The sequence below is a fragment of the Schistocerca gregaria genome, chromosome 6 (genome assembly GCF_023897955.1).
Source record: "Schistocerca gregaria isolate iqSchGreg1 chromosome 6, iqSchGreg1.2, whole genome shotgun sequence".
Classification (NCBI taxonomy): Eukaryota; Metazoa; Arthropoda; class Insecta; order Orthoptera; family Acrididae; genus Schistocerca; species Schistocerca gregaria.
Genome location: NC_064925.1, coordinates 203,177,157 through 203,193,633, shown reverse-complemented (window position 1 = coordinate 203,193,633; position 16,477 = coordinate 203,177,157). Strand labels below are relative to the sequence as shown.

The 16,477-nt window shown below is 43.4% G+C and overlaps 1 protein-coding gene across 1 annotated transcript in view; it reads right to left on the bottom strand.

Moving 5' to 3' along the window:
* Positions 1-16,477, bottom strand: part of LOC126278992 (protein sly1 homolog) — a 170,881-nt gene that overhangs the window by 123,866 nt on the left and 30,538 nt on the right. Inside the window, exon 6 of the mRNA XM_049979306.1 lies at positions 7,075-7,216. Coding sequence (XP_049835263.1) covers positions 7,075-7,216 — 142 coding nt within the window. The remainder of the gene's footprint in view (positions 1-7,074; positions 7,217-16,477) is intronic.

Sequence of the window (16,477 nt, the reverse complement as noted above, 5' to 3'; positions counted from 1 at the left end):
CCATCAGTCCCTCCTAACTGGAACTGGCAAGTCAACAAAACTACACACCAAAGAAGGGTCTGGTGTGCAAAATCCAAGGGAGCAAAACTCCCAAGGTCTACTGAAGATCAACAAAGCCTAAAGAAAGGAACACGGGGGGGAGTAAAGGGGTGAAGGAGGAAAGGCAGGTGATGTGCCCCCTCCAAGGGGCAGCTGGAGGCACTGAAAGACAGGGAGTGTGATTGGGGACATACATCCTGCCATTTACCAGAGGCACACCACCCAACAATACCTCAACAACAATAGCGACACAGTTGGGGTGAGAGAAGCACAGGAAAACAGCGGAAGAACTCCAAGTCAAACTGAACACATAAGAAGAAGGAAGAAGAGCAAAAGAGCAGATAGGAAGAGGGCTGGGGTGGAGCACGAAGCACAAACAAATGTTGCCTGTTTGGGGAAGATCAGGCAACAGGGCAGCATGTCAACCCCTCACTGGGGGAACATGAGGCTCCCTCTCTTAAAGAGACTGGTAAAAACTTCCTTCACGAATAAACCATATGACCACGTCAGCAGCTGAGGCATCATCCGCTAACACCAAGGGTAGCAAGTCAGGAAGATTAAGAGTCCACTTCACGTTGGCTAGGTTAAGGCAGTCCAGCCAAATCTGGAACCCCATCAAACAAGCACAACTACAGTGGGGTAGATCCTTGTGTCAGAGGAAATGACCATGAGTCAGTTAAGTACGATCAATGTGGATCCAGCAAAAGACAATAGAGTCCTTTGAGAGACCTGCATAAAGGACCTCCACAAATTCGTGGTCTCCTTTATCGCCCACAGTTTGTTTAGCAAAGCCAGAATATGCCACTCTGTATTCCAAATCCTTAAAATTTGATGGCATAATACTGACTGAAGTTATGATTCCATAATATCCATCTCAAAATCCAGCTAGCTGGTAGTCAATTTGGCCAGCCTGTCATTGAGTTCATTTGCAGGCATCCCAACATGAGCCAGGATCCAGACAAAGACCACCAAGCGTCCAAGTTGTTTGAGGGAAAAACGAGAATCCTCGATGGTTGGGACCAATGAGTGTCACACTGGTCACTGCCCAAAGAATCACTAGAGATGAGAAAGGACTCAACAGTGCAGGAACAGATATGCTCAAGAGCATGAGAGATGGGCACCAACTCTGTTGTGAAAACACTGCAGCCTTACGGCAACGAGCATAGTTCATTACATCCCACTTGAATGTAAGCAAAGCCAGCGTGAGTGTCAACCACCGAGTCATCAGTATAGACTACTACTGAGTTTTGAAACATGCCACGAATGGAAGAAAACTGTCTGTGGAGGGCCTCACGATGAGTGGGGTCTTTTCAACCTTGTGCTAGGTCAAGACAAATCTGTGGACGGAGGTGTACCAGGAAGGCATACGTCTGTGTGCCCAGAGAAGAATTGTTTGAGGGAAAGCTGAATTTCGCCAGCGGCTTGCTGCAGCAGCAACACCGGTTCCCGTCAGATCACCGAAGTTGAGCAGTGTCGGGATGGGCTAGCACTTGGATGGGTGACCATCCAGTCTGCCGAGTGCTGTTGGCAAGCGGGTTGCACTCAGCCCTTGTGATGCAAACTGAGAAGCTACTTGATTGAGAAGTAGCAGCTCCGGTCTCGGAAACTGACATATGGCTGGGAGAGCGCTGTGCTCACCACATGCCCTTCCATATCTGTATCCAGTGACGCCTGTGGGCTGAGGATGACACGGCGGCCAGTCAGTGTCTTTGGGTCTTCATGGCTTGTGTGGGAGGAGTTTAGTTTTTAAAGCTGGAGTTCAGAAAACAGAGACCAGATGCAGATGGCAATCTTAACTCCAGACTTGGGCCACAGTTGCCAGAGGTGGATCTGAGAATCTGGAAAGAGGAGATGGTAGCAGCGGATGTGTAATGCAAAGTGATCAACTGTTGTTGGCACAGAACTGGCAATGGTGCAACCCTTGCCTTAGCTAGGAGGCTGATCACTGGGCTAGTCTGGAAGGCACTAGTTGCCAGTCATAGCCCACAATGGTGGGTCCAGCATCTGTAATGTCAAAGGTGGTGTCAAGCCACATGCGAGACTCCCATACTCTAGGCAGCAGTGGGACAATGCTGTGTAGAACTGTATCAGAGTAGTGTGATCTGCATTCCAGGTAGTGCTGCTGAGGCATCGACGAGTACTTAATTGGGACCAACTTGTCCACTTTAGCTGACTAAGATGGAGAAGCCATGTTGACAACTACAGTGGGGTGTCCCAAAAACTGATGAGGAGGCCTGGCTGTCAAGCTGCAGATCCGAATAGGGTCAACAGAAATGCATAATGCAAGTGTTGGCAGCTGAAAAGTGTATGCCATGAGCTGGAGTACAAGACTGTGCTCGGTGTAGTGCTCCCTGTAGTCTGTGTTCAGCAACACCCATAAATGAATAACAAAAATAAATGCAAAAATCATCAGTTTGCAAAGGGGGCACCATAGGCCCCGCAGCTGCCACCAGACCACTGTTCAGCTCTAAAAAGAGAGGGACACTCACAATGGAACCATTTGGAACCCCATTCTCCTGCAGACAGAAGGTGCTACAGGAGGTGCCAACACGTACCTGAAAAGTATGACATGAAAGAAAGTTCCGAATAAAAATCAAGAGCAGGCCACAGAGGGCCCAACATGTGATGATGTGGTGCCAAGTGCTATCATAAGCTTTACGCAGATCAAAGAAGACTGTAACAATGTGTCAGTTTAGGGCAAAGGTTGTTCAGATAGTACACTCCAGGACTAAATTATCTGCAGTAGAGAGGCCTTGATGAAAACCACACTGGGTCAAAGCCAAAAGGTTCTGGGGTTCAAGGATCCACTACAGCCTTTGATTCACCATACATCCAAATAACTTGCAGAGGACACTGATTAAACAAATCAGACAATAGCTGTCAATTGGGAGAGGCGGTTTACCCAATAGCGAACCTGGAATAAAGACACTTTTTTGCCACTGGGAAGGTAATTCCCCTCCAATCCAGAGATGACAAAAAAGGGCAAGTACATGACTTTGGCTAGCCACCAATAGGTGTTGAAGCATTTGATTGTGCACCCAGTCTGGTCCAGGAACCATGTTGAGGCAGAAATCAAGGGCGCAGGCAAATTCTAATTTGCTAAATGGGACATTACAAGACTCTAGGCACAGGGAAAACATTCCAGACAGTATTTGAGAAGATGAACTGGCATGGACAGAGGGCTGACAGTGAGGCCTGAGCAAAATGTCAAGCAAAATGCTCAGCAATAGAGTCTGGACTGGTGAGAATAAAACCATTCAGGGAATTTCTCACGACAGTTCTAGGACAGCAGCCATTAATATGCTGACTGATATTTTCCCATACCTGCAAAGATGGAGTATGCGGCTCTATGGCAATGCATATTGTTACCAACAAATCTGTACCTGCTGCTTTAGAAGATAATGGGCCTTGGCACAAGGTTGTTTAAGGCACAAAGGCAGCCTTTAATAGCCACAGCAATTTTGGAGGTCCACCAAAGGACAGTCTCACGTCAGGGAGAACCTGAATAAGAAGGAATTGCTGAAGCAGCTACCATATGGAGGCGTTGATCAAACTCTGTACGGATTCTTCAAAGATGTTGTGCCGTGGAGCGGTTGGGATGGCAACCGAGGAAGACATTCAAGCCTGCATTAGTTAAGGCCCACCTGGGAGGGTATCCAGCTGAGTGATGCTGGAGAAAGATAAGATGATTAGAAAATGGTCACTGTCGCACACACCATCATTAACTCCCCACTGAACAGGGGGGCAGGGGAGGTGGGGATCCAGGGCTACAGACAGAAAGATCAATGGCTGAGAAAGTGCCATGTGCCACACTGAAGTGTGTTGAGCTCCCATGTTGAGGAGGCAGATATCAAGCCCTGCCAGAAGGTCTTCAGCAATCCCGCCTTTCAGTGGTCACAGAGCCATCCCACATAGGTTTATGGGCATTAAAATCCCCAAGGAGAAGGGAGAGGGGGAGGGAGCAGTCGAAGGAAAGCAAGAAGAGCAGGAAATGTAGGTGGTCAGTCTGAGGGGAGACAGACAGCATATCGTTACCACAGAATCTAAATGGATGCAAATGGCCACCGCTTCTAGCACGGTATAAAGATGAACCCAAGAAGTAACAATGTCCGTGTGGACAAACATAACAAACACCACCAGAGGCAAGCACAGGGCTGACATGCAATACAACATAAGCTGCAGAGTAGAGTAGAGTAATACAAGAGGCTGGATGGATGTCAAACGGACCAGAATTGGTCATTGTGCTGAATTGGTGTCTGTCACTGGTAAGGGCAGAGTGACAACCATTAATGTAAGATTGGACTCTGATTGAGAGGTGGGGGGCGACACCCTGATATGTTGGGGTAGTCTCGTCATGAGACACATGCATCTTCTTCTTCTTCTTCTTCTCCTCCTCCTCCTCCTCCTCCTCCTCCTCCTTCGGAGGGCGAGATAGCAAGTTGCAGCAATATCAGGATGTGAAAGAGAATGAGCAGCCACAAGACCCACAGAGTGTGGATCCAGCATCTGACTTGAAGTAACGGGCATTTGATCCTGGAGACACTGGGGGGGGGGGGGGGGCGCTTTCCTAGAGGGAGCCCCATCCACAGTGGGTACCAGGCCAGGGAAGACTGTTTTTCTCTGTTCGAGGAGAAGGAATGGTTTTGTGAGAAGCAAAGGTAGACATTTAAGACATTGACAGTCAAATTTCTGTTGGGCCTCAGAATAGAAAGAGATGGTCTAGAGTTTTAAATTCCTGAATCTTTCTTTCCTTTTTAAGCAATCCAGTGAGTGAGGAGAATGTAGAACAGAACATTTCCTGCACTTGGACGGAAGGGTACAAAGACTCCAACATGGAGATGTTGGCCACTGTCACCACAAATAGGATTCACCTCAATTACAAAGACACGTGACCACATCAGAGTCAGTGGAAAATGTGCATGGGAGGTGGGGTATAGTGCTTCACATCACAACAGTAAACAATAACTTTGTCTTTTTCTGGAAGGGTATCCTCCACAAAAGCCAGGATGAAAGTGCTGGTATCAACACGATTGTCCTTAGGACCTCTCTGGACTCAGTTACAAAATGAATGCTGAGCCATGCCAGATTAGTCCCCGAGTTTCTTGTCAGATTGAAGGAGGAAGTCCCTTTGAAAAATAATGTCCTGAGTCACATTTAAGGACTGGAGAGGAATAATGGTTATTGGGATGTTCCCTGAGCAATTGCAAGCACAAACAGAAGCCGACTGGCTGGCAGAAGAGGTTTTATCCAGTAGGGAACCAGACTGCCTCTTCCAAGTGAGTCAACTTCATCAAACTTATCTTCAATGTGTTCTACAGAAAAGAGAAGTTTGGTAGCAGCAAAAGTTTGGAACAAACCACGTAATGGGGAAAGAATTTTGCCCCAAGCCAGTAGGCCCAGCCCTTCTCCCAGTGGTTGGCCGAAGAAGTAAAAGTAGGAGCAGAGAGAGAACCATTCCTGTCTGAAGATATGGCTGTGGAAAAGTCATCAGAAGCAAGGAGCTCAGCATGCTGCATGTGCAGTGTCTGCCCTGATACCACCCACTCCGATTAGAGGCTCACCATGTGGGTGCCATCCAGCCGCAGGAAGGACCACCTGGAAGGGCAGTCATTGCAGGAGTTCTGATGCCCTAAAAAGAAGTGCAACCACTTCTAGGAATACACAAGATGGTGACAGTTCAGGAACAGAAGCATTTTCTGTGCATTATCAGGGGGTTCAGCTAGGCGGGAGCACGGCAGCCTCACCACATGGGCTGACTACACGTACTGGTGACCTAGCAGGGGAGGGGCGGGGGTATGATGGGGGAGGGAGGATGGGGTGGGGGGGGGGGAGGAACCCATGCCTGAGATGTTAAAAGAGGGAGCCCCCCCCCACACCAAATGGCTCACACTACAGAAAAAAGAGAGAATGGAAACATGAGATAAGATCTACAAGTGCTAGCAAAACTGAGGGAATAATCGGGCCTTCGTAAAGTGAAACACCGCTGGAGAAGGGGGGGGGGGGGGGGCAGGAGAGGGATTAGCTAGGATTTGAAGGAGGAGATATGGGGAAAGGAATGGGGTCCGAGAGAGCTTGGAGTCCCATGCACACACCATACATACCCACAAAAGAGCTGTGGGCCCTGAAGGAGAAAGGGGGGGCGGGGTTAAACTTGGGGGGGGAAACATGTTTAAAAATCTCAACGGCACGGATGAAACCACACACTTTAAGATCAGAGCTTACAAACCAAGTATGAGGCTGTGGTCAAAGGAGACAAAAGGTATTAAAGAACTTTTTAAGTACAGAAAGTATGACAATGGGCACTTTGCAACAAAAATTACATGTGGAGGATTGTCCAGAAGTGGTAATAGTGATCAAATTTGAAGGTTCTTTTCCCTTTTTCCAAATTAACATGAGATTAACAATATTAAGAAAAGGGTAAATTGCTATGCACCGTAAAGGTGACCTGTTGACTGCAGACAGGTGCAATAAAAAGACAGTTAAACATTATAGATTTCAGCCAAAGCCTTCTTGAGCGAAGAACACACTCTCATATTCACACAACCCAGGACACCTCAAGCACACATGACTGCTACCACCAGCAGCTCCGACCAGAATTCCGGCATTCCAGTCGGAGCTGTTGGTGGTAGCGGCCAGTTGTGCAGGTGGTGTGCTTGCTTGCCTTTTTTGTGTGTGTGTGTGTGTGTGTGTGTGTGTGTGTGTGTGTGTGTGTGTGTGTTCTTTGCTGGAGAGGCCTTTGGCTGGAAGCTATAATGTGTAACAGCCTTTTGATTGCACCTGTCTGCAATCCAATGGGTCATCTTAACAGAGAGTAGTAATCTGTCTTTTTCCTAATGTTGTTGATTTGCCATTGTTTAACAAGAGATGAGTTTGACAGAGTGGTCCCCTATTAACATCCTTCACAATGAAATGTGTCAAAACAGCACTTTTATACTATAGCTTTCGTTCAACACAAATAAAAATGTTAACAATTTCATAACAAGACTTAACACTGCATCACACATATTCTTGGGATTTTGAAGAGAAAAGTTTTACCTGAAATGACCAGTTTGCGTAGCATCCATAATGAATAAACTGTTTCTAGTGTCTCTTAAATTCTCTCTAAGTTTCTTGTCTAACTTCTCAGCAACCATCTCTGCAGCATTTCCACGAGGACTGCGAATAATTGGAACAGCTCCTACAAAATTTCAATGAAAATGAATTGTAAACAATGCTTTCTTCATATCCTGTTCTAAGTGTAGAAGCTATCAGTTGCAACTCTTTCTGTATCTTTTACACTGCCAGTTTGATACTAATGAAGTCTCTTGTGATACAGATGGTTAAGGATGGAAATCACTAGTGAAGCGAAAGGGTTAGAATTTTGCTCTCATTATGTACTAATTTGCATTACTGGTTCAATTTACATGATACTTATCAAATACAAGCAACATATGCTGTAATATGATACTTTACAAGTTTTCAAACATATAATTAGGAAACATAATTTATAATCTTAAAAATCTAAATCAATCTTTAATGCAAAGAAGACAGCACAAGCTGTCTCCCTTACTCAAAATGCCCTTCCTTCACATGCAAATGTTTAATAAACTCCTCTGTGTGTGGTTTACTGAAAATGGTGCAGACATTCTTGATCGTTACTTTTGTACATTTTTCCTAATACATTTAAAACTACAACTGCTAATGATAATGTAGCCCAGTACAAAATTTAAATACATGAAATTTCCTACAAAAAGGTCCAGTTCATTTTTTTCTGTAGGACTAACAGTTTGCACATAGTGAGTGAGCGAATACAAAAATCTTGTGCGGAGTATTTTAAGGCATTTTGGGTTGCATAGATCCCTGGGATAGGGGCAGCTGAATCACCCTTATATTGCTTTGTGAAAATATGGGTTGGTTTCTAAGCTAAAGTTGGCTGTATCAGCAGCATGGTTGGTCACTTACAAAGAATATACACTACCTCTAATGATGTGCCTTACCCATATATTTATAGCTGTTGTAACTAACAGAAGTCAACAAAAGTCACATTAAAGATTAGCATATCATGCAGCAAAATAAAAAATAATACAACAGCATACAACTGTACTACCTCTTTATAGGAGTTGAAAACATTGCAAAAATGTCTGTAGTGGAATAAGTGGACTGCTCTGCCATTTAATTACTATTAAATTCTTTTAATTAGACCTTTCCAAACAGTTTATTATAAATTTTTGGTTGATTGGTTTGTTGACTGGAATTTAACAGACTAAATGGCAAGGTCATTACTCTCTCAATCCCGCAGTAGTTCATGTGGAATCAGTGACACCTGTGAAGGACATGTTCTGTAAATGAAAGTATGGTGGAGCAGCAAGATCAAGGCATTGGAGGCAATATGCTGCAGGAGATGAGAAAGAATTTATGGAGAAGTGTTCGGATCTGGCTGGAATGGGTGTCAGAGCAGACAAGAGTTCTCCAGTGTGAGGCGAATCAACCACTGTATCATTGTAAGAGGTATAGAGTCGAGCAAGTGTGCCTGGACTTACCCCAATCCACTACTAACAGCACCACTTCATCATAATGCACCAGTGCTTAATGTACGAAGGATTGCAGGATAATTAAAAAAAAGTGAAATTAAAAAGTAAAATAACTTTTCCAAATTTGTCCGTGCATGCTCAAGTTTATTAAAGTAAAGTCTCAGAATGACCAATTGCATATGTTAGGAAAAATGTACGATCTTAAGAAAGAGTAAGTGGCACTGAATACTAAAACTAAAAACTGTTCAGAATATGCAAATATATGACACAATTAAAAGTTACAAATCATAAATTGATCAAAACAGTATTTTGGTTAAAATTAATGTTTTTACCAAAATTTAAGCCACTAAATATTAGACTCATAAAGCTAAAAATTCGTATGTAGCTTTAGTTTCGTAAAAACAATAAGAATGTGACATGAACAAGCTACCTCTATTAGTTTTCAAGGTATGTATTAAAAACAAAATTTGCAACAAAATTGTCCTTATTCATGGTAGATCAAGTATTATTTGTATTTGTTATAGAAAGTTCTAATTAGAGCACTTGATTACACTCATGCAATAATACAGCTGTACAAAGTTTCAAGACTGTATTGTAAATAACAACGATTACAAGGAATCAAAGCGGCAGTTCAGAGGTCCTGTTCTACTGCTGGTTCAGTTCTAAAAATTCTAACTGATGAAGTTTAAATGCAGTCGTGCTAAACCTTTTTCAGTAACTAAAGCAAACTTACCCTATTTATATAAAAATTAAGAAGACTGTAAATTGTTAAACAATAAAGCTGTTAATCAATGTGTGTCCGAGAAAGGGGCCATTTAGATACTGTTACCTGTGACTGGGGCATTTGATACCAAATGTTCCATTCGGTGGTCAGCTGCACCCCTATGTAAAACCAGCCACAGAAGCAATTGAAGGAGACACTTCACACTGAGATATCAATTTATTTGCATCAGTCAAATGCCTGTGTCATTGTGTCATGGTTGACGTCAGAGCTGGGACACTTGAATGCATTTTCATTAAAAGTAGGAAATGAACTTGTGAGAACTGTACACCATCCTGGATCACTTAGGTTTCATGGAAGTAACTGTTTGTGTGCCACCTGTAATGTTGACAACACTGTGTGGCAATTAGCAAGATTATTTTCCACTTTTAATGTGAGCAGTTAACTTTTGGTGATCAGAAGCCAAGGCGACAGACTGGACTTTTATTTATAGTCATAATTCCTGATCCCATTGAGTAAATAGCATGTAAGAACATTTTCTTTCAGTGAGCACAAAAAGTAATGTGGACTAGCGGACTGGAAATTATGGTCAGTGTGGTCTCCATTGCTTTCTGGCTGACTGCAAAAATAGTTTTCAGGTTCCAGTTAACAACAGAGGTAGGTGTAAAGCAAGCACAGACAATTTAAGTGTCTTTTCATAACAACACAACAAAGCATCAACCATTTGATTACTATCCACCAACCTACAAGGGCTCATCCACTGGCAAGAAAAGACCCATCAGCCAGCCCCAGCAATGGCAAAAACAGATACAGAGCAAAGAATGTTTTTGAGTTGGCAAATTCAGTACAGTAAAAGTGAGAAGATTAAAAATGCAAGGGTCATAAATTAGACTGTCAGTAATAAAAATAAGAGGAGAGAAATAGGGTAAGGCAGTAACTGGGTGTCCTTGGACATCTGCATGCGGTGGGAATCACCTCACCAACAACCACCTCTGCTCCAGTGCTGTAAAGGCATTACAAAGCACCCACTATTCAACAGTGTTACCTCTAAAACAGAAAATAGCATGTGGCAGAGAGGAGACGAACTGCACATACAAGCAATTAAAATTAAGTAAAAGAGGGATCAAAGAGTGAGCTGGTCAAGAAGGTAAAGTCAGGGGTCCCCCAGACCCAGCATGCTGTGGGACACCCCAAACCACAACCACCCTGCTCCTATCCCAAAGACTGCTTACGGCCTTATACCTGAAAACAGAGAACCAGTTCAGCCCCATCGATCAATCATCTGTCAATATCTGAGGCAAAGAACTTGAAAGGCCATGCTTAGCATGGAGGGCCAGAGAGTTCTGCCAGGATATCGGATGCTGTCTGTAAGGCTCCGCACCTAAAATGTGACAGTGGCTCATTATGTAAAATAAAACTACGAGTTAGCCTGATATGATCAAAGCAGAGGCAACACACGGTATTGGATTCCTTCCAGGAGGAATGAAAGGAAGAGTGACAGGTCTCCTTGACAGTGCAAATGAAATAAAATGATCATGTGCCATTGTTGGCCAGGAGGCCCCATCTGGGGAAGTTCAGCTGCTGGGTTGCAAGTCTTATTTCACATGAAGTCACATAGGGTGACTTGTGCATCGGTGATGATGATGAAAACAAAACACTGAGATGAACAGTTTGGATTTCGGAGCAGCTGCTCGACTTCTCACCAGCTGCTGCGACTGGTGCAATTGGCAATGAGGGCACTGGAAACAAGGGATTTCCTTGGGGCGCTGCTTCTTAATGTGCACATAGCATCTGATTCATGTGGCATGAAGGCCTTGTGTATAAACTCTTTGTACTCTGGATACTGACATCACAAGGGATCCTTCTTCAGTCCTACCTTGTTGAGAGAACCTTCCATGTAAGGGCAAACAATGGGTTATTCATAGAGTGGCAGATATGCACAGGGGTGCTGCAGTGGTCGGTCCTCAGCCCCTCGCTGTACTCCTCTTACACCGCTGATGCACCACAGATGGCATGCATAGAACTGACACTTTATCCTGGCGATACAATGTTGTTCAAGACAATAAGAAACTGCCTACAACTTGGGTGTGATGAACGGCGAGCATGGATAATGAAGTGGCAACTTAAATTCAATGCTGCCAAGAGCCAGGCAGTAGCCTTCACTCGAAGGATGTTGCTGCCAGATCTGCTACTTGTCAACATAATAGGAGGCCTCACCCCATGAACAAAGACCATAAGATACCTGAAGGTGATCCTTGACAAGAGACACCTGGACCCAGCATATATGTGGCATCAGAAGCAGAGCACTGGGGCATCTCTCCATTCTATATCCTCCGCTTAATTCCCGGTTGTCACTATCTCTGCACCATGGATTCTACTCTACCTGACACTGGTCAGATCATTGCTAGAGAGTACATGGCTGTGGTGTGTAGAAAGGCTGCTGACACTCACATTGCGGCACTGTAGAGGGTGCAGAACTGAGCATTGAAACTCACTCTGTACCTCCCAAGTCTGTATCCAATTCATCTGATTCAGGCAGACTGCTGCTGTTGGACAGTATCCAGTAGATTGCTCGCACCTTCTATGAGAAATCTGGTTACTCATTTAATCGGTTCATCCTGGAACTGGGCCATCAATAACACTCCAAGCTGACAACACACTGGCTGGACCTGCTGTGAGAATAATTTTCTCTGCAGCAGTCAGAGGACAACTCACCTCCACGTCACCAGAGGCCATTCTTGCTGCAAGAATAATTTTCCCTGCAGCAGCTTCAGGACAAGCATCTCCACATCACTGGAGCCAATCTAGCATGTCAGGTAATCATTATACAATACTGAGAGGATCAGCAGAAATAACATTTTTAAACATATTGATGTTTAAGGTGTTCACAAGCCAAGTGAGAATGCTTGACAGATAAGTGACTAGCGACTAGAATGTGTAATGGGACACCCTCCTCAACACTATATATATAAAAACCGATACCATGTATACTATCAATTCCTGTAATAGTGAAAATTATCTCAATTGTTTAAATGAATGACTTTCATATGATTTTGTATACAATGTATTATATTTCAGACTAAAATGTATAAAAAGAAATTAATTTGTTACAACTGATATGTACTAAAGGTTAAAAATTATTCTTGTTTTAGAAATATTTGAAATTAGAAATTCTGGTATACTTAAAATTTACATCATTAATTTCACAATCTAATGCTAATAATTAAATTTATTTATGGATTCATTTACAAAATAGTGATGTATTTCAGCAAAGAGCCTTCTTTTGTTAAGAAAGTTTGTAACCTCTTTTGCTTTGTAAACTCTTTGAAATATTGTGAATACCAAAGAATATGAGTAGTAGTGGGCACACCTCTGATGGAAACGAAAGAGTTCCTTTAATTTTGTCTACAACAATGTATTTTTGCAATGGAGATTGTCAAGTCAGTGTGGTATAAAAGAATGGGATAAAATAAAATAAATATAGAGGGAAGTCTTCATCAGTTATTCAGTCATCAGGAACCCACAATGTTATAAACCAAAATTTCAGCTGTAAGAATGTACCCATAGATGCAAGAATTAGAGCCAACAACAAGAAGAAGAGAAAATGAGGACAACTAAAAAGTACTTCTTTTGTATATTTTCTGCCTTTTGAAGCTTTCAAAACTTTTATTGACAGAGAATTTCAATCGTGATGTGTAGGAGGGTAAGATTACAAAGGGGACTACAAATTACTTCAGCTAAACAGTGGTAAATGAAAGAATATCATGAGAAAAGAAGGCAGAACCTAGAGAATACCCTGGTTGACATCAAAGCTGTCACTATGAGAAAGAGAACAAGAATAGGAATGGTAGTCTGAGATAAGAGACTGCAGCATAGGAAAGGAAGTAGGAACTGCAATAGCTCGGAGTCCCGTGGTCACCATACTCTCACCTCCTAAGGGTGACAAGTATGGAGACACAGTGCCAAAGACATTATTCATTTACATATGTAAATGAGTCACTTACTGAACTACTAATCCTAATTTGTTGCTACATGCAATGCAAATGTGTTAAGGAATGTTTTTAAAAAAGGATCAAGAGTCAAGATGAATCAGCTTCCTTCAGATAAATGTATTTACTGTAAGAATAATAATTTAGTGTTATAAAAAACTTATTTAGGAAATACTGATAGTAAAAAAGGCAAGAATGATGCATATATAATAATATCTACATCTCCATCATGCTTCACATGTCACCTAATGGTGTGTGGCTCAGTGGCCCGATTCAAGTACCTTCAGTGTAATGTGGAGTTTGGACTGTGTCATTCCTAGAAAATTTCACATAACTGAGATATGAAGCTAGGTTAAAGACAGACTGAAGATTCCATAGTCTGACTAGGATTCATTCACATGACCTTTCAGTTTTCAGGCACGTGTACCACTACTAGACCACTAGGCCCAATGATACATGTGTGCTAAGAAACTTGTTCTACACTTGTAGAATTTTGTTTATGGTAAAATTTGTCTTTTAGCTGTTATAGGGTCCATAGCAACCGCAAATTTTCTAAATGATAACATTATGCCACATTGGTCTTCGTTGTCTGGATAATACTACTATTTGCAATCACTGCTGCATAGTTTCAGTTAGAAATGCTTGAAGAATGTTTTAACTTCAGTCAATGGAGGCTGATGTTCATAATAGGCAGGGTCTAGATAATAAGACAATAAACTTAATACTGGAATTGTTCATAAAAAATGTTATACACTCCTGGAAATGGAAAAAAGAACACATTGACACCGGTGTGTCAGACCCACCATACTTGCTGTGGACACTGCGAGAGGGCTGCACAAGCAATGATCACACGCACGGCACAACGGACACACCACGAACCGCGGTGTTGGCCGTCGAATGGCGCTAGCTACGCAGCATTTGTGCACCGCCACCGTCAGTGTCAGCCAGTTTGCCGTGGCATACGGAGCTCCATCGCAGTCTTTAACATTGGTAGCATGCCGCGACAGCGTGGACGTGAACCGTATGTGCAGTTGACGGACTTTGAGCGAGGGCGTATAGTGGGCATGCGGGAGGCCGGGTGGACGTACCGCCGAATTGCTCAACACGTGGGGCGTGAGGTCTCCACAGTACATCGATGTTGTCGCCAGTGGTCGGCGGATGGTGCACGTGCCCGTCGACCTGGGACCGGACCGCAGCGACGCACGGATGCACGCCAAGACCGTAGGATCCTACGCAGTGCCGTAGGGGACCGCACCGCCACTTACCAGCAAATTAGGGACACTGTTGCTCCTGGGGTATCGGCGAGGACCATTCGCAACCGTCTCCATGAAGCTGGGCTACGGTCCCGCACACCGTTAGGCCGTCTTCCGCTCACACCCCATCATCGTGCAGCAAGCCTCCAGTGGTGTCGCGACAGGCGTGAATGGAGGGACGAATGGAGACGTGTCGTCTTCAGCGATGAGAGTCGCTTCTGCCTTGGTGCCAATGATGGTCGTATGCGTGTTTGGCGCCGTGCAGGTGAGCGCCACAATCAGGAATGCATACGACCGAGGCACACAGGGCCAACACCCGGCATCATGGTGTGGGGAGCGATCTCCTACACTGGCCGTACACCTCTGGTGATCGTCGAGGGGACACTGAATAGTGCACGGTACATGCAAACGTCATCGAACCCATCGTTGTACCATTCCTAGACCGGCAAGGGAACTTGCTGTTCCAACAGGACAATGCACGTCCGCATGTGTCCCGTGCCACCCAACGTGCTCTAGAAGGTGTAAGTCAACTACCCTGGCCAGCAAGATCTCCGGATCTGTCCCCCATTGAGCATGTTTGGGACTGGATGAAGCGTCGTCTCACGCGGTCTGCACTTCCAGCACGAACGCTGGTCCAACTGAGGCGCCAGGAGGAAATGGCATGGCAAGCCGTTCCACAAAACTACATCCAGCATCTCTACGATCGTCTCCATGGGAGAATAGCAGCCTGCATTGCTGCGAAAGGTGGATATACACTGTACTAGTGCCGACATTGTGCATGCTCTGTTGCCTGTGTCTATGTGCCTGTGGTTCTGTCAGTGTGATCATGTGATGTATCTGACCCCAGGAATGTGTCAATAAAGTTTCCCCTTCTTGGGACAATGAATTCACGGTGTTCTTATTTCAATTTCCAGGAGTGTATAAACTTCATTTTCATATGTATGTCAGAGGAAAACACTCTTTCAACAGGTTTCTTCCTCTTAATATACTGCAGTACACTGACAAACTGACTTTTGCCAGTAGCATCTGTTGTTGTGTCTGAGTGCACAGAAACAAAAGTGGCGGCACTAATGTATTTAATCAGTTCTTCCATGTAAACTTGATTCATACAATCTAAAAGTTTGTTTTGTATATGTGACATATACAGTATTTACAGACAAAAGTACTATGTAGCCTTTTAAGTGGTCATCTAATACACCGTCAACATTTCCTAGAAGAGATAACAAATCTAAGAAATTACCACAGTTAGCTGACTCTTATTTTTCAATGCAAGCTCTTACTGCTAATTCATGAGTTCCAAAAAACGTTACACAATCTACTAATAATACATGTCTATTCTTGGTAACTAATTCATTATGCTTCTGATTGGCATTTTATATGTTGAATCAATCTGAGCAACAAAGTTAATGATCCCACACACTTTGTATTTACAAGCGTTTTCTAAATATGGTCCACTTTCCTAATGTTTCTTAATTTGATCACTTAAATCTTTAGTCTTATAGCCAAGGCTGTTGTATGTAGTTCTTTAAAACTAAATAACACACAATAGAAACAAAATAACTTTTGTTTCTCTCTGCTCACTGTTACCCACAACTCTTTGCAGAAAGATGTATTGCTGAAAGTACTGTTCTTGTTAGAATTGACTTGAGACATTTAGAATTATTTTGTTGATGGGCATCTAACCACTTGATTTCTAGCTTCTTTTATATACTTAATAAATGAAAGGGCGTTTTTAGTAAACAATCTAGTTTATTCATTTTAAAATCACTGTAAGAATACTTAAGTTACAACCACACAGCTCCAGAATAATGAATGCTACTGAGAGATTACCGCGCGCATGTGTGAGTGTGAGTGTGTATGTGTGTGTTTCGAGCCACATGTGGTGCACAGTGATCTGTATACCATGTGCACCACACACTGGAGGGTCCTCTTGCTCAAGGAAGAAGCCATACATTATTGGGCTGT